General features: G+C 39.0%; 2 protein-coding genes across 6 annotated transcripts in view; one reads left to right on the forward strand and one right to left on the reverse strand.

Annotated features, from left to right (window-relative positions):
- The window catches only part of ATG3 (autophagy related 3), a 39,977-nt gene extending 31,404 nt beyond the window's left edge, over positions 1-8,573 (reverse strand). The window contains exons 1-3 of the mRNA XM_002716705.6: positions 8,117-8,573; positions 5,022-5,063; positions 981-1,030 (exon numbers count right to left, since the gene is read on the reverse strand). Of these exons, the coding sequence (XP_002716751.1) occupies positions 981-1,030; positions 5,022-5,063; positions 8,117-8,188 (164 nt within the window). The 5' untranslated portion in view covers positions 8,189-8,573. The remainder of the gene's footprint in view (positions 1-980; positions 1,031-5,021; positions 5,064-8,116) is intronic.
- A 36-nt stretch (positions 8,574-8,609) lies between these two features.
- Positions 8,610-27,622, forward strand: part of SLC35A5 (solute carrier family 35 member A5) — a 30,320-nt gene continuing 11,307 nt past the window's right edge. For 2 of the 5 annotated variants that reach the window (XM_089331646.1, XM_089331647.1), the window contains exons 1-5: positions 8,610-8,934; positions 9,642-9,832; positions 14,465-14,563; positions 16,943-17,076; positions 21,115-21,182. In XM_089331646.1, the coding sequence (XP_089187772.1) occupies positions 9,703-9,832; positions 14,465-14,563; positions 16,943-17,076; positions 21,115-21,182 (431 nt within the window). In that variant the 5' untranslated portion in view covers positions 8,610-8,934; positions 9,642-9,702. Of the gene's footprint in view, positions 9,434-9,641; positions 9,833-14,464; positions 14,564-16,942; positions 17,077-21,114; positions 21,183-27,622 lie in introns of all 5 variants that reach the window. The other 3 variants (XM_008266946.5, XM_070072108.2, XM_051819050.3) reach the window with 3 other exon arrangements.

The following is a 27,622-nucleotide window of genomic DNA, read 5'->3' on the forward strand; positions in this document are numbered from 1 at the left end:
TAGGAGTTTAAACAGAAAATTTAAGATACAGGGAAGGGAACTCTTAATAAATCAGAGAATTTCTGTGATATGAATTCAATTTAATTTTAAATATAGAACAGAAGTACAGGTAGAAACGAAAAAGACATAAAAATAAATAAACCTGAGTACCCGGCCTTTCTTGGTATAAAAGAAATAATGTCCTAGAAGATAAAGAGCAACTGATAAAAAGTAGTGATAACTGTTTCTGGCATATGTTAGATATAAAAATGAAGGGGAATAAAATAGGCCACAGATGAGAGAGAATGCCAATTCTGGTTTATAACTGTTTAATTAGTCAAGTTCTTTAGATATTAATAAAAATATTAACAATCAGAACCTTGTTAACTCTAGATTTCCTGCGCTCTACTCCCCCACACCCCAAAACAGAACTGTAGTACCCAACTATAATTGAGAAAACGTCATTAGGAAGAAAACAAAGAAAGAATATAACATGTTGAAGCAACTACATCCAAAGAAGGTGATAAATCCAAACAATTCTAGCCTAAATAAAACAGCCCCGTCAGTACTGAGATCACATTTTCAGCTGCTACCTGAGAGTTTATAGCACTAGGATTTGATAGTAAAACCTCATTTGTTGTGAAAATCATTAAACATTTTAAAATACATTATTAAAATTTAACCAATTTAGCAGTTTTCACTGTAATTGAGAACTGATAATTGCTTAAATTACTATAATAATTAGAAGTTGATGCCGAAAATAAAATCTTATAAGCAAATTTATGGTCACAAACCTTTTAACTTCAGCTAATTACAAAGAGGAAAGATAACACGTGAACCATAAAAGAAAATAACTGTCTTATGCTTTAAGGAACATAAAATTCTATTACACCTCTGCACTTACTAGCTGGTCATTTTAATTTCCATGCACTAACTTCTATAACTACCATAATTTTGAAGCCACACCTTTTATTTTTTATTTTTTACTCAAGATAACTTACCATTGCCATGTGGGACAGTGGTGGACTAAATGATCTCCAGCTGCCACAAACTATTCAGGTTTCAGAAAAAATATGAAAAAAAGGAAAAAGAAAAACTGAACATCAATGCAGTATGGTAAAGTACCAAACTAATTATCCTGATAACCTTGATACCCAATAACCAATTAAAATGCAAACATTACCAAAGCCACCATTAATCTCAAGATTTATTTTTTACTATTACTAAACTGCAAAATTTTTTAACATCCATAAAAATTAAAATTAATTTTGGAAGAAAAAAACTAAGTGCTAAATTTTAAAAATTCATTTTTATCATTAAATAACAGCAAGAGCATACAACATCATGAAATTATAAAGATAAGGTTACAGGATTTAGAATGTCAAAATCGAGGGCAAGCCTTTGGCCTGGCTATTAAGAAGTTATGGCGCCTATTTCCCATATCAGAGTGCTCAGGTTAGAGCTCTGTCTCAGCTGCTGATTCTAGCTTCCTGCTAGGGTGGTCACTGGGAGGCAGCAGTGACAGCTCTAGTAGTTGAGTTCCTATCACCCCAAAGTAGAAGTTCTGGATTGAGTTATTGGCTTCTGGCTTTGGCTCTGTACCCATTACAGGCATTTGAGAAGTGAACCAGCAAGCAGGAGTTCTCTCTATTTCTTTAGGTGTATGTGTGTGTCTGTCTCTCTGACTCTCAAATACAAAATAATTTAGAAAATAAATGTCAAAATTCACTCTATGAATAAAAAAAAAAACAGATTCCTGCTAATGATTGAAAACTCAATGAAAATATTTGCAATAATTACTAAACAGACATATGTTTAGGATATAAACCTGCCACATTTCATCGCAATACATGTTTCTCTTGTCTTTTATTATTTACTTAAAATTTAGGTAATGGAATTTTAAAAGCTTTATCATATTAAATAACTTACAAAATTAAGACACCAAATCTTTTAAAAGCCTTGGACAGCTTGGGCCAGTTGAACATCGTGCAAGTTTTGTTAAAAAAAAAAACAAAGAAAGAAAAAAAAAAACCACCCAGCCTAGGGCTTGCATTGTGGGACAGTGGGTTAATCTATTGCTTGTGACACCAAATCCAATATAGCTGGAGCACTCCATATTGGAGTCCTGGCTACTCTGCTTCCAATCCAGCTTCCTGCTAATGTGCCTGGGAAGGGAGCAGAAGTTAGGGCCTCTGCCATCCATATGGGAGACCTGGATGGAATTCCTGGCTCCTGGCTTTGGCCTATCCTACACCTGGCTGTTGGGGTCACTTAGGAAATAAATCAGCAGTCGGAAGTTTGTTCTCTCCTTCTTTCCCGCTCTCCTCCCTCCCACTCTGCCTTTCAAATAAACAAAAAATAAAATCTTATGAAAAAATAAAACAAAAACTGAAAACAGACAGGAAAAACAATTTAACCTTTTAGAGACTTCCAACAGAAATGGACATGAGATGACCTTAATTGGAACAAAACCCCTGCCTGTTGTTGAGAGCAGAAAATGAAAGTCTGTTAAGCATAACCCCAGTGTCCCAACTCAGGCAATACCCACATACACTTTCCCAATTCTATTTCACAATAGCTCTAACTTAAAATCTTGCATTGTTCATGGTGTATTACATAGCTATATATATATATATATATATATATATATATATATATATATGTGTGTGTGTGTATATATATATATAACTTAATAACAATTTAATGAGAAAATATGTCTATATAAAATGCTCTTTGAGAGTAAAATTTTATCAAATAAGAATCTTCAGAATAACCTCTTTTTAAGTGACACATTAATAAGGTTAGGATATATCAACTGTTTTTGTAATGGAAACCTTATAAAGGCTTCTGATCTTTTATTTTAAACAATCATTTTGCTATTTAAACTTAGTTAAGCAGACAAAAGTCAAAACAAAAACAAATCTCTCCTCCAAAGTTTAACCATTTTGGGGTCACAGTAGCCAAATACTACATACATTTAGCTCTGTGGTTGTCAGGAACCAATTTATCATCATCATAAGTAGTTAACCAAAAATAAAGCAAAGCAAAAAATTAAAATTTAAAAATTCTTTAATTATATTTCTTTAAGGGCAAGACTTCAGACTCTATTTATCCCAGATCTCTCTGGAAGTATCAGCCAATTTTAACAAAAACCCAGAAGAAAAATCATAAAAGCAACAGAAATGCATCAATAAGTCAGTAAAAGCATACATTTGCCTTCATTAGCAATGACTACTGTTACCTGCCTTACATATTCAAATGAAATAAAATGTAGGGTAAACATGGAAATTTCTAAATTGTCAGTATCATTTGAAATAGATTTCTCAGAGAAATAAGTCTGAGACTTATGAACATATAATTCTGAATAACTCCAATAAGATACAATCAATATTTACATCTTGGTGGGCAGTTTCATTTCTCTAGTACCTTTATTAATACTTCTCTACTTAACCACATCATGGACACATCAAACATTTTTTTCTAAGTAATACCAAAAAGATTCTGGTTAACTCTCTTTTAAACACAATAATTTCATACCTTTCAACGGAAACAAAAAGTTAGCAGGAGACCTACATGCAAAAGCCCAGAAACAGTATGAGGAAGCAAATGTACAGATCAACCCAGTATACAATATTTACCCAAAGCAAATGATGTCTTCCTTTTATTTTCAATCAGATTCATTCTAGTCTCATTCAATCCTGTCATTGTACTCTATCACAACCCAATATTATGTGTTGGTTTCTCAGCTGGGCTAGTTGTTTTGTACTGGATTTTTTAAAAAGGGGAAAATTCATAAACTGCTTCATGATACAATTAAATGTAACAGGTATTCTTCCTAGGATGAATTCCCATTTTAATACAGTTTGCTTAATTCTATCCAATGACCACAGTTTGCATCTCTTAATTTCAACTATCTAACAATTAGCCATCTTCACTCTGAGGAGATAAGGTCTAAGAGCACAAGAACAGTATACCTTCAACCCTGTTCTTGATTTCAGACATCTTAAAGAGTCATTCAAAATTACACCTTTGTTTGGCATGAATGTTAATGGTATACTTGAGATCAAAACTTAGTTTTATTTGGTATTTAAGGTACTGAACTCATGGAGCATAACAGCAAGTCCTTTAAAATGTCCAGTTCAAAGCCTTCATTTTATAAATGAGAGAGAGACATTTAAATGATCTGCCCAAATGAGGAGAAATTAGAGAAATGGGTCTAGAAAACAAGTCTCCTAGGTTCTTTCCAAGCCACCATGAATCTTCACTGAAAATAAAGACAATTTTAGATAAAAGATCCATTCACCAAACTATTCTTAGAATTCTTAGGATTTAGCGCAGGAAAGATGCCATCACAAATGAAAACTTACAAGATCAGACTTTATCTTTTATTAAAAATTAAGTAAGTCATGCAACACAACTTTGCAAAACTGGAGTCTAAATCTCTGAACTATCAAAATGAAAGAGAACTCCTATTATGAAGACAAGATAAACATGTAAAATGACTCCTCAAAACATAATTCTATATTAAAAATTCAACTGCATACAACTGGCTTAAATAGCTGTCCAGCATTAAGCAGTTTCAACATTTCATGTTTAATAGAAAAAGTGGAAAAAGTGAGAAATAATCAGTGTCAAGTATGTAATAATAAAATAGTTAAGCTAGTGAGCAAAGATTACAAATGGAAAACCACAAAAATTCACCTTTGATATAGACAGAGTCAAGACCCAGAAAACACCAGCATCCAACTGTGCAGCTCAATGTAGCACAAATATGACTTATGGATAAGTGACTATATCAGTCTTTTCCATTCCCTCTGCCACTCTCATTTCTCAATAAAGAGGAACTAACCGAGCAATACGAGAAGCAGCAAACTAAGAGGGAAGTTATGTCTCCTTTGGAAGTAGAAATCCCCATTAATCACTAGTCAACAAAATCTAATTGTACTGAAATCAAAATTAAACTTCAAGCTGCTTTCTTACTAAGCAGAAAAGCCATCCAATTTAATATAACTGTATGGGTTCAAAATAGCTGCATCACTTACCTCTTCTGGTGTTATGACACCTGTTTCCTTAAACTTCGATTCCTAAAGAGAGCAAAAAGAGTAAGTATTATATTACCCTTCACTTTCAACTGAAAAATATGTGGGGAGCAACCATTTGCCTTGTATCTTTCCAGGGAAATGGAGTACATACAAAATGCACACACACATGCACATATATACATACACACTGGGATGTAACCACAATAAACATGTAATTCCAATGCAGGAAACAGACATGAAAAGAAAAACAACACAATTTGACCAGTGTTTTTATAGAGTAAGGCGCTATGGAAAACCAAAAGTGTTTAAATCAACCTTGAAGCCTTATAGTAATTCTGCACAATAACCAAATATCTTTTTTTAACTTTTATTTAATTAATTATTTAATAAATAATATTTTATTTAATAAATATAAATTTCCAAAGTACAGTTTATGGATTACAATGGCTTTCCCCCTCATACCTTTCCTCCCACCCGCAACCCTCCCATCTCCCACTCCCTCTCCCATTCCATTCACATCAAGATTCATTTTCAATTCTCTTTATATACAGAAGATCAATTTAGTATATATTAAGTAAAGATTTCAACAGTTTGCACCCACATAGAACATAAAGTGTAAAATACTGTTTCAGTACTAGTTATATAGCATTAATTCACATTGTACAACACATTAAGGACATAGATCCTACATGGGGAGTAAGTGCATAGTGACTCCTGTTGTTGACTTAACAAATTGACACTCTTGTTTCCGGCGTCAGTAATCTCCCTAGGCTCTTGTCATGAGTTGTCAAGGCTATGGAAGCCTTTTGAGTCCACAAACTCCGATCTTATTTAGACAAGGTCATAGTCAAAGTGGAAATTCTCTCCTCCCTTCAGAGAAAGGTACCTCCTTCTTTGATGGTCTGTTCTTTCCACTGGGATCTCACTCGCAGAGATCTTTCATTGAGGTTTTGTTTTTTGTTTTTGTTTTTGTTTTTTTGGCCAGAGTGTCTTGGCTTTCCATGCCTATAATACTCTCATGGGCTCTTCAGCCAGATCTGAATGCCTTAAGGGCTGATTCTGAGGCAAGAGTAACCAAATATCCTTATTTTACAGCACTGTAAAAATGTCTTAAAGATGCTCAGACATCTTACAACTCAGCCCATACAATATTGGAAACTAAATCATTTAACAATTTCCTATTATTTTCATCTCAAGATATTTACATAATATTCTCTAATCTAAAACAAGAATTCTATTGACCAAATTTTTCAAAACTGTTTTATATGTAAGATTTTGTCATAGAGGCTACAAAGATGAAAAAATTCATTTAGCAATACTATTCATTCAACAAATATTTACTAACTACCACGTGCCAGGCACTAATCAAAACACTGGGAGACAAGTATGAATAAAATTCTTGCCCTCATAAACATCCTTGCCCTCAAGAAGAGTTCAAACTCTAGCTGAGAAATAAGAGCCAGAGATAGTAAATACCAAATCATGCAAGAAGACGAAGTAGAGAGATGGCTGGGGAGAGACGGCCATTTAAAATAGAATGCGAAGCACAAAGACTTCACTATGAAGAGGACTCTAATACCCTAATAAGAACTATTAACAAAGCAAAATGTTACTTAGTCTTTCACTTGCTAGGGAAAGCCATTACTTCTTTCCTGAGGATTTTGCTTTTTCTCTTTGTCTTCTCTCATCTAGCAGAAAGATATAAGGATTCTCTGTAATCTAACAGTTTGCAGAGTAGTGACAAGGTCAGTGCCATTAACTCTGCTTCCCTTTAAACTAAAATACACATCATACATATTGACATGCTAACACTTCTTTTTCCAGTTTGGTGAACAAGTCAAATGATCCTTCAAAACCTAATTTTTATCATAAATTCAGTAAAATACAAGTGGTCTATAAAATTGCTATTTTATATTTAATCTGGAAGGTCTCTTGCTCATCTCTCCCTGAAACTAAAAAACCGTGCATTATTCAAATAGTTTATACGTAGATGGATCTACTATTATGAAAAGGTAACACAATATGCAAGAGAAGCATCTGATTCAAATGTCAAAACTACCTTCAAATTTTGAATAGCTAGCTGAATAATCAACTGAAATTGCCCTCACAATACACAAATAAAAGCAAAATAGAGTTGAATTCTCATTTATAACTGCTCCTGTTTTCTTGTTGGGTCAAGGTATCATTTTCAGCTGTTTTTAGAAATAGCTTTTTAAAACGTACAGATCTAATATTCCTCTTTGTAACAGAAAGGGAGCAAAGCAAAATTGTCCATTACTCTTCACGTATCAGAATATCTCATCCTCACTAAAAAAAGCTGTAAGAAAAACAAAACAAAAAAAACTAGGTAAGAACTTGCCATTTATTTAGTATCACGGCTCACTCTTAAGGCCAGAATAAAGCTACAACACAACTCAGAAAGAAAAGCTTGAATGCAGTTATAGAAATTAATCTTTTGAAAACAGTCACTGATGTAATAGCTAATATGTCACAATTTTTAACTGAAAAACGCTGGGCTGTCAATACACTCATACAGTAAGACTGTACATCCAGGCGGGTCCGGCTGCTCCTTGTTCTCCGTGAACTGCAAGATGAAGAACCAGTGACAGCTATTTTAAAGCCTTTGCAAAGACAGGCTTTGCTCCTTCCCTGGGGTTCCATGTTACAGAGATAACGATGCGGACTTCACCTTCTTCCTCTGATACCTACAGGAGCCGCAACCCAGGTCACAACTCACCCAGGTCAGCCCTATCACTAACAGACTTTTCACGACACTTGCAAGAAAAAAGTGACAGTGTCCCTGCAGCATCAAAAGCTGATTACCTATTTTAATGTTTAAAAAGTTTCCCAAACTCCCGATGTTAGGAGTCACCGTTCTCACACTCACTCAGGGGCCGACCTCGTTCCAAGCCCACGACGGGGGGACGCGGCAGCACGCGCCACAGCGTCGCCCCTCGCCTAGCGCGGGGGAGCCCGACAGCCCGGCGAGACCCACGGTGGGGGCTGCACCCGCCCAGTCTCCCACACCTGCCCCGCCAGGTCTCCGCAGCGTTGAACTTGTGCCCGAAACCCCAGGCAAGCCGGGCCCGGCTTACCTTGAGGACCGGCGTCAGGTACTCAGCTACTTCCAGGGCCTTTCCCTTCACCGTGTTAATCACATTCTGCATCCTGGGGCCGGAGCAGCGGCCGGCCCCGCGACGGCGTGGAGAGGGCAGGCCCGGCAGCAGCTGGGCAGTCGGGCGTCCCCACTGCCGCCGACTCGCACAGGGACCCGGCCCGGGGCGTCCGAGGGACTGGACGGGCCGCGACGGGCCGCACGGGACGAGGGGGAGGGGCGGGGGCCGCGCGCGAGGGCAGGGCGCGCGCTCCTCGCTCCGGGCAGTGCACGGCGGCCCGGGCCCAGCCGCCACTCGGCCGCAGGAGAGCCGGTGGAGCCAAGGGCGGTCCCGGGGGGAGTAGCGGGCGCACGCGCACCCTTCACCCCTTGGACAGCTGTCTTGTCCCCTTTAGCTTTCACGAGCGCCCCTTCCGACTTCCCCTTCCGCCTCTCTCTCTCTTGCCGTAGCTCCGCCGCCACCTGGGCCTCACGTGACACCGTACTCCTGCCACGTGACGAGAGAAAGGCCGTGCCGGGGACGGGGTCGGGCGGCTTCTCCCCGCCCTCCGGAAGCGCAACACTGAACGCGCCTGCGCAAGGGGGTTCGGGTTCGCTCTTTCCCAGCTGGGGTGTAGCCGTGCTTTTCGTTCCGGAATATAAAGCTGGGTGCAGAGGTTGTCATGGCCTCTGTTTCCTTCCCATGGCTTTCCCGGCTGTGAACAACAAAGCTACTGCCGCTACTCCGGGAACTAGACAGTTACTGTGTCAGATGTAGGATGCTCGTGCCTCCAATAGACGCTCTGCTCGGGGTCGGAGGTAACCGCGTCCAGCGGGCAAAGAACTGCGCGTGCGTGTGAGAGAGGGTGCGCCGGAGGAGACCCCTGCTGCGCATGTGTGACGAGAAGGGTTTCCCTGGCGGTGGAGGGAAACCTGGCCGCCTGGTGTAAGGCGGTGACTCTTTGCTGTCCTATACGCTTGCGCCCGCTGGGCGGTCAGATCGGTATTTGCTCTGCGGTCCCCGCCCCGGGCTCTGTGCGCCCTCCCTGTGGCTATGCTGGGAGGCTTTGGGCAAGTACTTACGGGGCCTGGGGTTTAATGTCCTCAGCCTATTCAAGATGCACCTTAGATTCATGAAGCCTAAGATCTATGGCCCGCACTGATTGGTCATTATAACGAAATCTTTGTCGACAAGCTCTTTTCTCCACCCCGGGAGGAGCAGCTAGGAGAAGGAAAACACAGTTCCCGAAATTTTCTTACATAACAAAGTTGCCAATAAGAATTAAAGCTAAAGAATTGCTTTTCTGCAGGCCCAGAGGTTTGTTGCTCCCTTGCTACTGTTGTCAACATTTCTAATCTGGCCCTACTTTCTCTAACAGATGGTGCCTTTTTCATTGTCTGTTCCTCCTAGTTTCTCCTGTACTTCAGGTTTCTTGGTTCTAGTACATAGCCGTAGCCAGACGTCTACAGAAATTCCTTTTCTGTTCTTCGCCTTCAGTGGTATTTGCATTATGCTTAATCTTCAGGTGTATCAACAAGATCGCATGAAAGCATTCTTCTTCTTGAAGGCAATTAGAAAACGGTGGGATGGAAAGAAAGTGCTGCAGCCACCCGAGGTTATGCGGCTTCTCAACCATGTATACGTTAATTCTCGGTGCCATATTCATTGCTTTGAGCTCAGGACGCGTCTTACTGGTAAAATACTCCAGCAATGAAGGTAAGTTGCCTTGGAGTATGTGTGGGGCACTTGCATCTAAGCATGTGTTGTCTCACCTGTCTTTGGTTTCGTTGCGCATAAAATGGGAACAACATGTTGGTGTTCCCATTCATGTGAATGATTAAAGCATGCTTCAGTTTGATTCTTTAAGGTTTCATCCTCAGCAGAAAAAATTAAAGTTGGTTGTTGCCTGAATTTGGGTCATTCAAGTACAGAATCAAAAGCCTGAGTGCAAAAGAAATCATAACCTCTGACTTGCTCTGGTCACCAGGTAGTTCTGGGCCTATAGCAAAATACATAATTACAGCTTGTTTTGAAACAGGCAGAAGGAAATATGTGGTAACTTGGCATTTGTGATTTACTATCATAATTATTGTATCAATGGGACAGTATAGGTTATAAGGCTTGTTTAGTATTGTCGTGAGCCGAGGCTGTGTTGGTTCCAGTAAGGATTTTATTATGCAATGGGGAAGTCACACATTTTAATTCACACAACACGCTGGGCAAACCGACCACCCAAGGTTTCCAGAGTAACTCCGGTGCTCTTCACGCCGCGTCTTAGCCACAGAGGGCGGATTCTCACAGCATCCACACAGGTGGTGCCTCTAAGCCGAAGAACGCAGGCCTCAAAGGATGAGTAGAAGGGCTTCGAGGTCGCTGGCTGGGAGGACTCTCTTGCAGAAAGTCTGAGTGCCAGGGGTCCACCTGGAGCTCTCGCCCTGCCGCTCTCAGGAGAGTCTGTTCGGAGTGTCTCACTGGGCCTCTTTAGTCTACAGTTTATATACACTTTTGATGATCAGTAGACAACCGATAAGGTACCGAGAGGGTGTGTGCAGGCCATGGGTGGTTCTTATCAAGTCCATGCAGATCTCCTGCAGTCAGTTTAGCTCTTGTTTATTTTTCGTTAATATTATGGTGAAGCCGTTTAATTTCTGCTCCTTACAAGTATGCACTGAAGAAATTTTCTGTTATTTTAATGTAATTTAATACTAAAACTTTAATTAATTCAATTAACACTTTAATTTGGTTAGTTTAGTTGGGTTTTGTGGGATTAAACTCCCACAGAGTTATAACTGAATATGTCTCACTAGGTATTGGCAACACATAAAATCTTGACATTGCAACCCTTAATGCTCCTCTTAGTCACATAATGTGTATATGAGTCTCAACTTCAGTTAACACATATCTGTGGTGCACTAGGCTAAGTATTATAACAAAGTTCAAAGTGCATTAAGACATAGACCTTGTCCTCAAGAACATAATTTATTAGGAAAGCCATACATGTAAACATCATAAAAATACATTTTTTTAACTTTTATTTAATGAATATAAATTTCCAAAGTACGATTTATGGATTACAATGGCTTCCCCCACATACCGTCCCTCCCACCCACTACCCTCCCCTTTCCCACTCCCTCTCCCCTTCCATTCATATCAAGATTCATTTTCGATTATCTTAATATACAGAAGATCAGCTTAGTATACATTAAGTAAGGATTTCAACAGTTTGCTCTCACACAGAAACATAAAGTGAAAAATAATAGATGATTTTTTTTAAATGATGATGAAATCAGATCAGACCTATTGTCATGTTTAATCCCAGTGAGAGTCAAGTTGGGAGTTGATAATTTTTTTTTTTTTTTACAGAGGATCAGTTTAGCATGCATTAAGTAAAGATTTCAACAGTTTGCACCCCCATAAAAACACAAAGTGAAATATATTGTTTGAGTACTCGTTATAGCATTAAATCTCAATACACAGCACATTAAGGACAGAGATCCTACATGAGGAGTAAGTGCACAGTGACTCCTGTTGTTGACTTTACCAATTGACACTCCTGTCTATGGCATCAGTAGTCTCCCTATGCTCCGGTCATGAGTTTCCAAGGCTATGGAAGCCCTCTGAGTTCTCCGATTCTTATCTTGTTTAGACAAGGTCAAATACATTTTGATAAATACAATAATTGAAATATCTCCCAAAAAGCAGAGATAGTTTAGAGGAATAAGTAATACAGTCTGTCTGAGAGGTGATGATGGGGAATGCAGGAGGCTCAGGAAACACTTTCCTGATTGGGTGATCATTGTTGATCCACAAGAAGATAAGGTCTCTAGAGGTATTAGGCAGCAGCCTGTAGCAAGGAACACCAGCGTGAACAGGTGGCATATATTCTGAGAACATGCAGTTCAGAATCACGAAAGTGGAAGGACTTGGAAGACAGAGGAATGGGTGCTTCACTGGAGAGGGAAGTAGTGGTCAACTGTTAGGGACTTCATTTGCTGTAATAAGGAACTGAGACTTTATTTGCTAGTCTCTACAATATGGAAAGTAAGAAATACTTGGGAAATTGTAAATAAGAGGATAAAATGAGATACTATTATGGTAGCTGGGTGGTAAGAAAGAAGACTAGAAACAGGGTAGCCAGTTTGGTGCGTTATTGGAAATTTAACTACAAACAGGTAAGACTTAACTTAAGCTTTGGGTGTACGAATAGTGAAGATAGACTGAAGAAATATTCAGAACATAGAAAAGCTGGGACTTGCAGAATGTACTGAGTGTGAGGACTAAAGGAGATAAAATAACCGGATAGCTTAAAGTTTGCTGATTTGAGTGCTGAGTGAATCAGTGATGTTCTTGGCTGAGATGAGGAATATTAGGGGGAAGCTGGGCAATGAGAGTTCAGAGAGATTAGCATTCTAGCTATGTACCTTCCATGAGGCCAGGACCAATGTCTTCATTTGCTGTATTTTCTGGATCATACATGGGAGAGATGAGAGAATTAAATGCATGTGACTCTTAGGAAAGGAAAGAGTTTGGAAACAGAAATGCAATGTCATGATAAAATAAGGATTGAAGCATGTCTTGAGATTTCTTATTAGAAGATGTTTGGTAATCTCAGACTGGCTGGTTTGAGTACAGAGGTAGAATCAGAAACTGGATTACTAGGGGAGAAGATCTAAATGGAAGATGAATAAAGTGAAGATAATGAATGTTGATGCTGTTCTAGGTTGAGAAGGAGAAAGTATGGTAGCCACAGGAGATAATTATCTTTTTATTTTTTTTTAGATTAAGCGAGTTTTGAAGATGTTTGTAGGCTAACAACAGGAAGCCAGTTAGAAAGAAATACAAAGGAAATATACCGAAGCCAAAGAAAACACTTCTGAGAGCTAATCCCTGAGGAGAAGGGAATGTTTTAAAGGGCAGAATGGAAAGGCCGTAGCCCATTTTTCTGATATTGAAGCCAGGAGAAATGAATGCAGTGAAGATAAGATGTGTGAGTGTGGATAGGCAATGAGTGGATTGTGGTCACACATCTTTCTGTCCCATAGTTTGGGATCACCTATAGGAGGAATACAAGAAATAAAGAATGAGAAATCAAAAGGAGTTCAGTAGTAATGACAAGGGTTTGAAAATTGTCATCAAAGCCTCCCATCCTTTTATGCACGTGTTGGCTTCTGATTGTTCCAATGAAAACTGTGACAAGTATCATTGAGGGTAACAGTGTGATGTAAGTCTAGTTTTGAGTTCAGAAAAGGAAGATGTCTTAATTAGCCTTTCAACTGATGGGGAAGTTCAAGGGGCATATATTTATATTGAGGTAAACATATATTAAGTACAGGAAACTAAGAACCAAATATGTATAGGTTACTAACATGGGGCCTTGCACCTAAGGAACTCACATTCTAAGGTTAACATATAACATCAAAACTAATTCTTATACAGTGTAATAGTGACCATTACAAACTTTATAGGTTGTGCTACAGGAACAGTGAAGAAAAAAGAATTTGCTGTTTAGACTGAGAAGATCAAGGGAAACAACACAAAAAGGAAGAAAGAGTGTTCTGGACAGAACACCAAGCTGGCTTTTCCCTATACTTGGCAAGTTTGATCTGAGCAAATATGAGCAAAAGAAATAAGGAAATGTTTTCAGATAGGAGAAAAATGCATTTCTCAAAAGCACCTGATACCATTTATGTTTGACCTTAGCAAAATTATAAAGTAAGCTGTTTGTAAGTAGAGGTAATAGTTAAGAACAAGGCATATTAACCAAACCTCACTACTTAGTTTTGTTGACGGTAAGTTAGTACATAGCTTCCCAAGTCATCAATGTGTTTGGAAATGTCAGAGGATTTCTTCTCAACACTAGAGGTCAGATAACTTCCTTCTTTTACTTCAGTTTGCCATTTATCCCAGCATGCCAAATATTAGTGTTTTTTGGGTATGTTATGACACGAAACAGATTAGAAAACTCCAAGTTAGAATGTGACAGGCAGAGTGAGCATACCTTGTTTTAGAAAGACCATGCAGATCACAACAAGAACCATGAGCTGGGTAATAATTCAGCAGGAAAATTTATAATTGTTAGATGCTGAGCGTTGATTGATGGTCAGTGTAGAAGGCAGTGTCTAATGCCATGCCAGAGAGCTTTCTTTGCCTTTTTGTCTCACATCCTCAGCATATTTGCAACTTGAATAAAAACATGAGAACATGTTTCTCAAGTTCAAGGATAATAAAAAGCTGAGTAGGGTAGGGATAGCTGATATATTAGATGAGTTGATTATTCAGAAATCCAAAAGTGCAATGCCAGTTGGAAGAAATTTAACATAACCATGTTATAATTTTTTTCTATTTCAGAGAACAAGTATGATTATCTTCCAACTACTGTGAATGTGTGTTCAGAACTGGTGAAGTTAGTTTTCTGTATATTTGTCTCAATCTGTCTCATAAAGAAAGGTGAGTTCTTGAAATGGTATTATATACTTGCTAAAAATCACAGAATCAAAATACGTTCAGACTGGAAGGAGCATTTCATATCATTAGTCCCTTGATTCTACAAGAGATGAAGCTAAGATACAAACGTATGGGTGGAGTAACGGCCTCAGAAAAGTGTTGTGCAGAGCTGAATAGAGGGTACAACTGGCACAGTTAGAAATATAAAGGAAATATCCTGACACCAAAAAAAATACTTACAAGGGCTAATTCCTAAGGGGAATTTCCTATGATGGTTTCACACAGCAAGGAAGTTTTTATTCAAAATCAGGATTTTCTGAATCATTGTGCTGACTTAATAGGTATCATGTTACAAAGCAATTCCAAACTTTTCACGTGGGGAATGCAATATAGTACACTGAAGTCAAGGAGACTGTGTTCTGCAAGAGAACCAATAAATAGGGGTACTAGCCCCTTCTTCAAATGTACAATATTTGGCTTTTTGTGGAAATGTATAAACTCTTACTGTGCATTAATTCACCACCTTAGTTCCCTAATTCTTGAGCCACAGCTCTCTTTGTCTCTTTGATCTGTCTTCACAACTGATGTAAACAGAATTCAGAGCATTAAAATGCTTACCTGGGTAGGCTGGAGTTGTGGCATAGTGAGTTCAGCCACTGTTTGGGACACAGCATGCCATATCAGAGTGCTGGTTCAAGTTCCAGCTGCTCTGCTTCTGACCCAGCTCCCTGCTGATATGCCTGGGAAGCAGCAGAGGACAATTCAAGTGCTCGAGTTCCTGCCATCTACATGGCACACCTGGATGGAGCTCCTGGTTCCTGGCTTCAGCCTCGCCCAGCCCTGGCTGTTGCTGTCATTTGAGGAATAAATTAGTGGATGAAAAATCTCTGTCACTCTGCCTTTCTTAAAAAAGCAGAAAAAAAGGAGGATGTCTTTTCATACTGTAAGGTTTCAACGGGTGCAGCTTCTAGTTAGTGGAATACATTTTATCGTATGAAACTCATGCATTACTTGTGGGATTTAAACTTACTGCCTTTTTTTTTTTTTACAGGCAGAGTGGACAGTGTGAGAGAGAGAGACAGAGAGAAAGGTCTTCCTTTGCCATTGGTTCACCCTCCAATGGCCGCCGCGGCGCACTGCGCTGATCCAAAAGCAGGAGCCAGGTGCTTTTCCTGGTCTCCCATGGGGTGCAGGGCCCAAGCACTTGGGCCATCCTCCACTGTACTCCCTGGCCACAGCAGAGAGCTGGCCTGGAAGAGGCGCAACCGGGACAGAATCCGGCGCCCCGACCGGGACTAGAACCCGGTGTGCCGGTGCCGCTAGGCGGAGGATTAGCCTATTGAGCTGCAGCGCCGGCCTTTCGGCCTTTTTTTTTTTTTTTAAACGATTTATTTATTTGGAAGGCAGAGTTACAGAAAGAGAGACAAATCATCCATCTGCCCGAATAAACCAAAAAGGGGCGCAAAAGCCAGAGGTGGGCCAGGCTGAAGCCAAGAGCCTGAAACTCTATCCGGGTTACATGTGGGTGGCAGGGGCCCAAGCACTTGGGCTGTCTTCTGCTTCTCCAGGTATGTTAGCAGGGAGCTCAATCAGAAGTGGAGTAGCTGGAACTCGAACTGGCGCTCATTTGGAATGCTGCAGAACTGACCCCTCTGCCTTTGTTTTCTGTCTTCATTTTGCATCTCTCCATTAGAGTTTATGCCTAACTTTTTTAAAATCTGGATATGGAGTAATAATTCACACTAGCATTAGTAATTTTCTTTAGTTGTGTGTGTATGTGTGTGTGTGTGTATATATATATATATATATATATATATATATATAAATTTCCACTCAGTGTCTCCCTTTCCCTATCTCCTTTGGAGGGAAATTCTCAGCAATAAGTCTTAATCACTGTGCTATATGTCCACCCCTGAACATAGTCTTGATTTTTTTTTTCTTATTTTAACTTGTTGACCTCCCACTTGGCATTTTGCTCTCCAGGTAGTAAGAGAAACCACATGAACATAGCCAGAGTTGTCTTAAATGACACTTCCACTACCTCAAGTTAACAGAAATTAATATAATCTGTTTTCCTAAGGATATTGCTAATTGTCTGTGATGATATATAGCAGTGGGTTAAAGAGAGACTAAGAAAATCCTATGTTTACTTTGATTTCCCACATGGCCACAATGGCCAGGGCTGTGCCAGGCCGAAACCAGGAGCCTGAAGCTTCTTCCAGGTCTCCACTTGGGTGCAGGGGCCTGGTGGTCACTTACCATAGCAAGTTTATAAAGCCACTTTTACAGATTTGTATCAGCAATCAAATAGAAGGCACTTTCTCAAAAAGCGTGGGCATCCTCATCAAGATCATTTATTTATTGTTATTTTTTTTTCTTTAGAAGATCATCAAAGTAGAAATTGGAGATGTGCTTCCTGGAAGGAATTCTGCGGTTTCATGAAGTGGTCCATTCCTGCCTTTCTTTATTTCCTGGATAACTTGATTGTCTTCTATGTTCTGTCCTATCTACAGCCTGTAAGTAACTATGACGAAGAAAATCTGATAAAAAGATATAGACAAATAAGTCCCAGAACTAAGCTTTTTTTTTCTTGTTTTTCTTTATATTGTTGGTTTCTCATGGGCCCCTCTGGCTTTGCTGAAATTTTCCCTAAAACATAATGAGTACTGAATTACCAATCTGCCTAGTAGGGTCTCTCATTATTAGAGATAACTGTTTTAAGTTATGCTGAGTGCTTTAGGGCAGTTGCTCTCTGCCCCCAGGAAATCTAAGGCCACTCCTCTTTGTGTAGCCCTAATCAGTCTACTTATTTTCTGAGCCATCCTGTGCCCCTCAACCTCCCTCACCATCCAGGACCTCCAAGCAGATGCAGACGATTAACTCAGAGAATTATATACTCTCTACCTCTCTTGCACTTGTTTTAATGTAGTTTCTTTGCATGGTGTTTGTATGATTTTCTGTTACTTCAATCATTTCAATCAATAAGTTCTTTGAGAGTAGGAATTGTATCGTTCCTACTGTAAATGCCATCTACACCTGAGAATGCTGGTAATGTTTTTTATCTTTCTTGGCATTTTCTGTGTCATTTTAGAAAGCCATTAGTAATCAGAATTGGAATTTAGTCTTCTGCTTTTATCTACTTCTTAGTTTGAGTTACATGTGTATTCTCCCAGAATTTTATAAAATGAAGACTTTTATTTCCTGTATTTTATTGAATTTTATAAAATGACGATTTTTATTCAATTTTATGAAATGAAGATTTTATGATTTAAAATCAGTTTTAAGTTTCTTTAAAAGTAAGATCAAGCATAGCTAGGATTTTTGGCACCAGTGCTCTACATGAAGCCTGGGTATACCTTGGAAATATTACAGATCCTGTTCCACACTATCCTGATGAAGGGCATATCATAATAAAGCAAGTCAGACAAACTTTTGAGTTTCCCAGTGCATTTAAAAATGTGTTTACACTATATTATGATCTATTAGATGTGTGATAGCATTATATCTTAAAGAACAAACAAGGTATGCACCTTAATTTAAAAATAGATTATTGCCAGGGCCAGTGTTGTGACATAGCCAGTGATGCTGCCACCTGTGATGCCGGCATCTCACATGGGTGCCAGTTTAAGTCCTGGCTGCTCTACTTCCAATTCACCTCTCTGCTAATGCACCTAGGAAAGCAGTGGAAGGTGACCCAAGTGCTTGGGCCCCTGCACCCAAGTGGGAGACCCAGAAGAAGCTTCAGGCTCCTGGTTTCATCCCAGCATAGCCCTTCTGTGGCCATCTGGGAAGTGAACCAGTGAGTGGATAGAATATCTCTGCTTTTCTTATATCTCTCTGTAGCTCTGCCTTCCAAATACATAAATAATCAATCTTTTATATATTTAGAATTACATATATGTAAATACTAAAAAAGAATGCTGGTAATCATTTGGGCCTTCAGCAAGTTCTGTTTTGACTACTGAAGGGTCTTGCTTCAACGTTGATAGCTACTGACTGAGCAGGGTAGTGATTGCTAAGACTGGGGTGACTGGCAATTCCTTAAAATAAGACAACAATGAAATTTGCTGCATCCATTGACTTTTCCTTTCATGAAAGATTTCTCTGTAACATGTGATATTAAATAGACAACATTTTAGTTGTAAAAGTTCTTTTCAAATTAGAGCTAATTATTTCAACTGTATTGCTGTATCAACCAAGTTTATGTGATATTGTAAATCCTTTCTTATCACTTTGACAATGTTCACAGCTTCTTCACCAGGAGTAAATTCTATCTCAGGAAACCACTTTCTTTGCTCATCCACAAGAAACAACTACATATCTGTTCAAGTTTCATCATGAGATGGCAGCAGTTTAGTCATGTCCTCAGGATCTTATAATTCTAATCTCTTGCTATTCCCTCTACATCTGTGGTTATTTCTTCCTCTGAAGTCCTGAACCCCTCAAAGTCATCTCGGGGCTTGAATCAACTACCTCTAAACTCTTACTGGTGTTAGTATTTTGACGTCTTCCCATGAATCACAAATGTTCTTAGTGGTATCTAGATTGGTGGGTCCATTCCAGAAGGTTTTCAGTTCTCTTTGCTTAGATCCACCAGAGGAATCATTATCTATGGCAAGTATAGCTTTACAGAATAATTCCTTGAAGGTTGTGTTAATAAACCTGAAAACAGCATTGATTTCCTTGTACATCTCCATCAGAACTTTCAAGTGATGAAATGTGTTGTCAATGAGCAGTAATATAGTGAAAGAAATCTTTTTTTCTGAATAGTGGATCTTAATAGTGGGCTTAAAATATTCAGTAAACTTTACAGTAAAGAGACATGTTGTTCCAAGCTTTGTTGTTCCATTTATAAAGTACAGGCAGAGTAGATTTGATATAGTTCTTAAGGGCCCTTGAATATTTGAAATGGGAAGTGAACATTGACTATCTTAAACTCACCAGCTGCATTAGCCTAAACAAGAGCATCACCTGTCATTTGGAGCTTTGAAGCTAGGTATGGCTTCTCTCTAGCTATTCAAGTCTTGGAAGTGTCTTCTTCCTATGTAAGGTTGTTTGGTCCACATTGAAAATCTCTTGTTTAGCATACTCACCTTAATCAGTTCTCTCTCTTTTTAAAAAAAGATTCATTCACTTATTTGAAAATCAGAGTTACAAAGGGACAGGGAGAGACAGAGAAATCATCCACCTGCGATTCACTCCCAAGATGGCCACAAAGGCCAGGACTGAGCCATTATTCACATTCACTAAAGAAATGTTGATTGTATTTTATTTGTATCTCACAGATTAGTTCTGCATAGCCCTTTCCTACATCCCTAGTACCACAGCCAAATCGCAACTTCCTTCTTCTTCCTCCAACTTACTGCTTTGCTCTTCCTTCCTGATTGTGTACAGCCATGGGTATTACAAAATAAATCACGTGGCTACTCTGTTAAATGCTTTGCCTCAGTGTGTTTCAGAAATTAAATAGAGTCACATGGAAAGTTTGGGGGCAGAGAGCACCAATGTCTGTTTTATCCTATGTTATTGTATGGAGAGGCTTTTCAGAGTTTGTCATGCTGGCCAGGCTGCTTGGTTGGGTACATTTGTACTGCCCTGATGTTACTATTCGGGGCCACTGCTTCCCACTGTGACAGCCTCTTTCCTCATCTCCTTTTACTCTTCTAATGGGATTCACTGGCATTTGTCTACAGAGAAGTACATTGACAATTGTCCAATAAAAATTCATTAGAAAATCAAAGGTGTTATATTCTTGGAATTGTTAGTTTGTCTTGTATTTAACCTAATTTCTTTAATTTAGCTATATATTGGCCATGTTTGCTGGTCAGTGGTTATGCTATGGTACTTTAACAAATTTTAAAAAATGGAATTAAGTGGTGAATTTATTTTGGTACAAAACATTTGAAACCTATGCATAGTTTTTTCATAATTTGTGTTTTCCATGAGCTTTTTGAAGAGCCTTTATGCTCATGGATTTCAAAGGTTTTTGCATACCAAAATAAAGACTTAGCATTCAGAGCAACCTCAGCAATCCAAAGAACTGTCAAGTGTGATTTTGGTACTAACTAATGTCAGGTTGTCCAGGAAAATTGGTTCAGCTCCTAGAATAGTAAAGATGCTTAATTCTGTGTCTCAATTTTTTACTGTGTAAATGGGTCTAACATTACCATGCACCCACAGAAACAGTATTAAAAGGCTATAAAGCACTTTGAGAGCTTTAAAAAGTGTGCTTCATAAGCATAGTAAATGTTATCTCTTTACCTAAACCTTTGGAATTTGTAAAATATTTCTAGATCTGCACATAAGGATTATTTACACAAGTATTGCTTGAATTTAAACATGTATTTTCAAAGCCTGGACAATAATTGGATCATGTCTGCATAAATTTAACAAGCAATAAAAATGAAATTTAAGCCTCAAGTGAAATAGCTGCCCTAATAACCTCTCTGGTTTTTGACTAAAAAGCTTTTTTTGTTAGGTGAACCACCACGTTGGGAGATTTTTGAGGTCAGTACTTTCTTTGGATTGTAACTCTATCTTTTCTTTCTTTCTAGGCCATGGCTGTTATCTTCTCAAATTTTAGCATTATAACAACAGCTCTTCTATTCAGGATAGTGCTGAAGTAAGTAATTTGCTGTGAAAGCACATATCGTACTGTGAAGTGGCACAGCCCGGTTTCAGATGAGAGACTCAGAGCACTGAGCCCTCGGACTCTCAAGGCCAGGGTTTTGCTCCTAATTGGCTTTGTGTAGTGAGCACTTTGTTGAACCCATGTGGAAGGCAGCTCCAGTGCTAGCCTGGCCAAACCTTCTGCTGTCAGATTTATGAAATGTCTCAAGCACCTCAAAAATAAGGTTTATAATTGGTATTTCAATTTTTAGTGCAAATTTTCAACAAAGAATTCAGTATTTGTTTATGCAGAACTTTTGTATACTATAGGGAACTGGAAGGGATTTCTAAGACTGTTAATATGTTTATAATTGGAGATGATAAAGAGGGGCAAATTCTTTATTAGCCACTTAGGCCACATAACTTAAGTTGTAACTGGCAAATGATTTACACAAGGAATCTAGTCAAAATTACAATTAAGGAGCAGGTATTAACATAAGAATTAAGTTAATACCAGGGACACTGGTATCCCATATTGGAGTTCTTAGTTTGCATCCTGGCTATTCCACTTTCAATGCACCTTCCTGCTAAAGTATGTTCTGGGAGGCAGCAGATAATGGCCCAAGTACTTACATCCCTGCTACTCATATGGGAGGAGTTTTGGACCCCTGGCTTTGGCCTGGCCCAGCCCTGCCTGCTGTAGGTATTTGGGGGAATAAACCAGTGGGTGGTAGATCTCTGTGTATCCATCTCTCTGCCTTACAAATAAAATGAATAAAAAATATGTATATATTCATTCTTTTAAAAAATTACAGTTGAAGGAGAATTCTAAGATTTCAGATTTTTGAACGGGCTGTCAGCAGGCTTTACTATCTCCTGGATAACTATTAAGTAGTATCAATAATTTTCAGCAAGTAGTCCTGCTGCAAAGCCAAGACCAGAGTATGCTAAGGCAAGGGGATGCTACTAGATCTGGGTGCTTAACACCAGTGTAATTTGTTACTCAATAATAATTCTGATAAAAATTTATTTATTTTTACATGTGTTGTAGTAGTTCTCTTTAAGTTTGACATTCTTGTTCTAGTTAATTTCTTATTTCTCAATGTGCTACATGATATGCATTTTTCCGTAATGTATATGTACAAAAGGATGAATGCTTCATAAATAAATGCTCTAAATATTTATTGAATTCATGATGCCTTTATTATCTAAATTATGTTAAAATTCCTAAGACTTTTTTTTACCCTGAGGAAACATTCAATTTAACAGTTAATGTAAGGCATAGAAAAGGATAACTAGTACATTTAGCACACTTTAAATATTAGACTGAAATTTGCTTTATGCATCATGTTCTTCATTTTATTTGTGAATTGAGGGAATAATTGTAACTAATCAATTTAAAGGATGCTATTCCAAGACATTTAGTGTTCTTTGAAGCCAACATATGAAAATCACTTTGTAGAATAAAAAATTGACTTTTGAGAAATGTATATAAGCAATAATATTTTTATATTGATAGCTATAATAAAATTAGAGATATACTTTTATGGAGGAAAAAATTGGTTCCAACACATAAAAATTTCACTAGTAAGGAAACAAAGTTTTCAAATACATGAAGTTTTTTAAAATTTTTATTTATTTTAATTTTATTTGAAAGGTAGAAAAGACAGAAACAGAAATCTTCCATTTGCTGGTTCACTCCCCAAATGCTTGCACCAGACAGGGATGCACCAGGCTGAGGTCAGGAGCCCTACCATGTGAGTCACAGGGACCCAAGTATTTGAGCCATCTTCTGCTGCCTCCCAGTGTATGCGTGAGCCAGGAGGTGGATCAAAAGTGGAGTATCTGGGACTTGAACTAGGCACTCTGATAGAGGATGCAAGCATCCAAGAAGTGACTTAACTGCTGCAGCAAATGCCTGTCCCGTTTTTTTTTTGTTTTGTTTTGTTTTTTGTTTTTTGTTTTTTTTTTTTGCCAAGTGAAAGGGGATTTTTGTGTGTGTTTATCTCTTTTTTTTTCTCACTTGATATCTAAGGCAGTTGGGCCATCATTAGCCAAGCTTTTAGTGGACACTACAAATATTTAAGAATCTCTCATCATAGCAGAAAGTGAAAAAGATTTCTGTGAAATCCAGGTATTATATCAGAATTATATACATTTAAAACTGATTTTATCAAAGAAAATAGAAAGTATATATGAGTGTTGCCTGTCTTAAAGTTGGCTAGTAATTTTAGCTCTAACCCATAGTGAATATTCCCTGTGAAATTTCTAAGCATTTAACTATTTGTATTGAGAAAGTTAATTCTTAGTATTGCCAAATCCAAATCTGTTCATAAAGTAAAATGAAAATGTTTCTTTTAATATTACTAATTATATTACATTGTGCTAATCTAAACAATGTATTTCTTTTATTTGGAAGGCAAAGTTACAGAGAGAAAAAGGGAGAGACAGAAAGAGAGGTCTTCCAACTGTTGGTTCACTCCCCAAATAGCTGCAATGGCTGGGGCTGGGCCAAGCTGAAGCCAGGAGCCAGGCACTTCATTCTGGTCTCCCACATAGGTGCAGGAGCCCAGGGAGTTGGGCCATCTACAGCCACTGTCCCAGGCACATTAGCAGGGAGCTAGATTGGAAGTGGAACAGCCGGTACTTGAACTTGTGCCCATATAGGATGCCAGCATCACAGGCAGGGGCTTAACCTGCTACATCACAACACCCAGCCCCTATTTTGCTAATTTTTATAGTTAACGTTGGGATGAACTAAAATTCAGTAACATTTTTTGCATACTTTTCCTCTTATTTTCAGGTCAGTAATAATGATTTAAATACTTACATTTAAAAGACAATAAATGAATCCACTTCTATTATTTCCACACTGTAAACTTAGCTCCTTGAATTAGTCTTTTTTTTTTTTTTTTTTTTTTTTTTGGACAGGCAGAGTTAGACAGGGAGAGACAGAGAGAAAGGTCTTCTTTCCGTTGGTTCACCCCCCAAATGGCCGCTACGACCGGTGCACTGCACCAATCCGAAGCCAGGAGCCAGGTGCTTCCTCCTGGTCTCCTATGCGGGTGCAGGGCCCAAGCACTTGGGCCAACCTCCACTGCCTTCCCAGGCCACAGCAGAGAGCTGGACTGGAAGAGGAGCAACCGGGACAGAACCGGCGCCCCAGACAGAACCAGTTCTAGCCCCAGAGGACCAGAACCCGGGGTGCCAGCGCCACAGGCGGAGGATTAGCCTAGTGAGCCATGGCGCCGGCCTCCTTGAATTAGTCTTAACTTGACTGATTGAAAAAATCAACACTGAAGTTCCTCTAAATAATAGAGCTAAAATAATATGCTAGTAAACCTAATACTGTCTTCTATGAGAATGTTTTTCAAGGATATCTGTTATGTTTTTAACTTTTTTAAAAGATTTATTTGATTTATATTAAAGGCAGAGTTAAAGAGAGAGAGGGAAATACACAGAGAGAGAGAGATCTTCCATCTGCTGGCTCACTTCCCCATTGGCTGCAACATCTGTGGCTGGGCCTGGCCCAAGCCAGGAGCCAGGAACTTAATCCAGATCTCCCACATGGTTGCAGGCACCCAAGCACTTGGGCCATTTCCCACATCCCACTGTTGTTCCTAGGTACATTAACAGCTGGATCGAAGTGGAGCAACTGGGACTCCAGCCAGTGCATTATGAGATGTCCACATTACAGGCTGCGGCTTTAACCCATTATGCCACAATGCTGGCCTCTTTAACCTCTTTTTTTTTTTTTAATATTTGTAGTCAAAAAAATGAAAAAGCACAGAACATAAAATTGACTATCTTAACCAGTTTTTCAGTGTACAACTCAGTAGTATTAATATGTTCACATTGTTGTAAAACAGATCTTGAAATTTTTCATCTTGCCGATTTGAAATTCTGAAACCATTAACCAACTCTACCCCTTCCCCTATACTTCCCTAACTAGTGATGTACTTTTCCATAATATGCTTTTTTTTAAAGATTTATTTGTTTATTTGAAAGTCAGAGTTACAAAGAGAGAGGGAGAGACAGAGATCTTCCGTCTGATGGCTCCCTCCCCAAATGGCTACAACAGCCAGGGCTGGGCCAAGCTTTAGCCAGGAGCTTCTTCCGGGTCTCCTACATGTGTGTCAGGGCCCAAGCACTTGCACCATCTTCTGCTGCTTTCCCAGGTGCATTAGCAGGGAGCCAGATCAGAAGTAGAGCAGCTGAGACTCAAGCTGGCGCCTGTATGGGATGCCAGTGTTGCAGGCGGAGGCTTTACCCATTATGCCACAATACTCCCTCACCTCACCCATGTACTTTTCATTTCAATGAATTTTTCTACTTTAGGTACTTCATATTAGTGGATTTATATAGCATTTTTCTTTCTGTGACTGGATATTTCACTTAACATATTGCGCTCAAGTTTACAGCATGTAACAGTATTCCCTTCCTTTTAAAGCTGAATAATACTCCACTGTATGTATATTCCTCTATTATTACATTTTAAAATCAACTTTGTTCTATTTTGAACTTCTTATTGTTTGTAATATGTTATTTTTCCCTATTTTATACTCTCTAAAAATCTTTTGATGATATTTTTGCCCTTGGCAATGAAATTTTTTTTAAAAGATTTTATTTACTTACTTGAGAGGTAGAGTTACAGACAGTGAGAGGGAGAGACAGGGAAAGGTCTTCTGTCCGCTGGTTCACTTCCCAGATGGCCACAATGGCCGGAGCTAGGAGCCAGGAACTTCTTCCAGGTGTGCCGCATTAGTGCAGGGGCCCAAGGACTTGGGCCATCTTCTACTGCTTTCCCAGGCCACAGCAGAGAGCTGGATCAGAAGCGGAGCAGCTGGGACTAGAACTGGTGCCCATATGGAATGCCGGTGCCACAGGTGGAAGATTAACCTTCTGCGCCATCGCAGATATGAAATGAAATGTTAACCTAGGAGCAGCAGCCTAAGAGTTCTATCAAAGCTATTAGTTCCTTTAACATAATTAACTCATTTTTCATTTAGAATATTAGAACTGTACTATATTTAATTCTAGAAGCGCCATCAAATAATAAAATAAAAGACTACAGGAGTGGAAAATATAAATTTAATGAGTAATACAAGGATTACTTGAAGGAATTTGAAAATGGTGGAAAAATATACCATCTAAGTGTTTTATTATCTATTCTGATAAGTATATGGATTTACTCTTAGAAGTATATCTGCTGATTCAAAGTGGAACTTGGTGGCAGGCATAATTCCTCAAAGGTTGCCTCATTGGTTTACTCTTAAGCCTTAGCAAATTTGTATAATTTTGTATTAAGTTTTTTGCTTTATTTTAGAGGAATAACATCAATCTAAATATTGAGATTTGGGAACAAAACCAGCACTTATTTTTCATATACAGAGTGTGTGTGTGTGTGTGTGTGTGTGTAAGTTTCATGATTTAATCATAGCAAAGCTATGAGAAGGAATGATTAAAAGCATTTTGAAATGTTTGCATTGGTTGTCTTGGAAATTTTTTAAAGATTTATTTATTCATTCATTCATTCATTCATTCATTTATTTGAAAGAGAGAGTGAGAAAGAGATCTTCAGTCCACTGGTTAACTCTCCTGTTGTCCGTAATAGCTGGGACCAGGGCAGACTGAAGCCAGGAGACAAGAACTCCCATCTCGGTCTCCCATTTGGGCGGCAGAGGCCCAAGCATTTGGGCCATATTCTGCTGCCTTTCCAGAGTGCGTTAGCAGGAAGCTGCATGGGAAGCAGAGCAGCCAGGACTCAAACTGGCATCCCAGTATTGGCTGCTGGCATCAGAAGCAGTGGCTTACCCCTCTGTGCCATGTCACTGGCCCCAATAAATCTCTCTCCTTTAAAAAAAAAATATTTGGAAGAGTTAGAGAGAGAGGGAGAGACAGAGAGACAGGTCTTACATCCACTGGTTCTCTCCCCAGATGGCCACAATGGCCAAGGTTGGGCCAGGTTGAAGCCAGAGCCAGGAACTCCATCTGAGTCTCTCACGTGGGTGGCAGAAGCCCAAGTGTTTGAGCCGTCTTCCGCTGCTTTTCGAGGCCATTAGCAAGGAGCTGGATCAGAAATGGAGCAGCTGGGGCATGGATTGGTACCCATGTGAGATGCCTGCATCACAGGTGGGCTTTACCTGCCACGCCACAGTGCCAACCCCTATAAATCATGATTTTTCATCAATCTGCCCTTGGTCATTTTCTCTGTGTGACTAAGAAATGTATACGTACAAGTTCTTCTGACAACAATTCTGTGGGTCCAGTTAATTGTTTTCAGGCTCTGCTTTGGTTTACTACCATCAAATACAATTGAAATATTCTAGAAATGCTAATATCTGATAACATTTGAACTGGATTGTTCAGTTACTGGGAAAACCCATAGTGGAAAATCATTGTACTTGTACACAGTTGTCCCTTGGAATCCACCTAGCATTGGCTGCAAGATAC

The sequence above is a fragment of the Oryctolagus cuniculus genome, chromosome 4, assembly GCF_051225735.1.
Source record: "Oryctolagus cuniculus isolate XC-2025 breed Fujian yellow rabbit chromosome 4, ASM5122573v1, whole genome shotgun sequence".
Lineage (NCBI taxonomy): Eukaryota > Metazoa > Chordata > Mammalia > Lagomorpha > Leporidae > Oryctolagus > Oryctolagus cuniculus.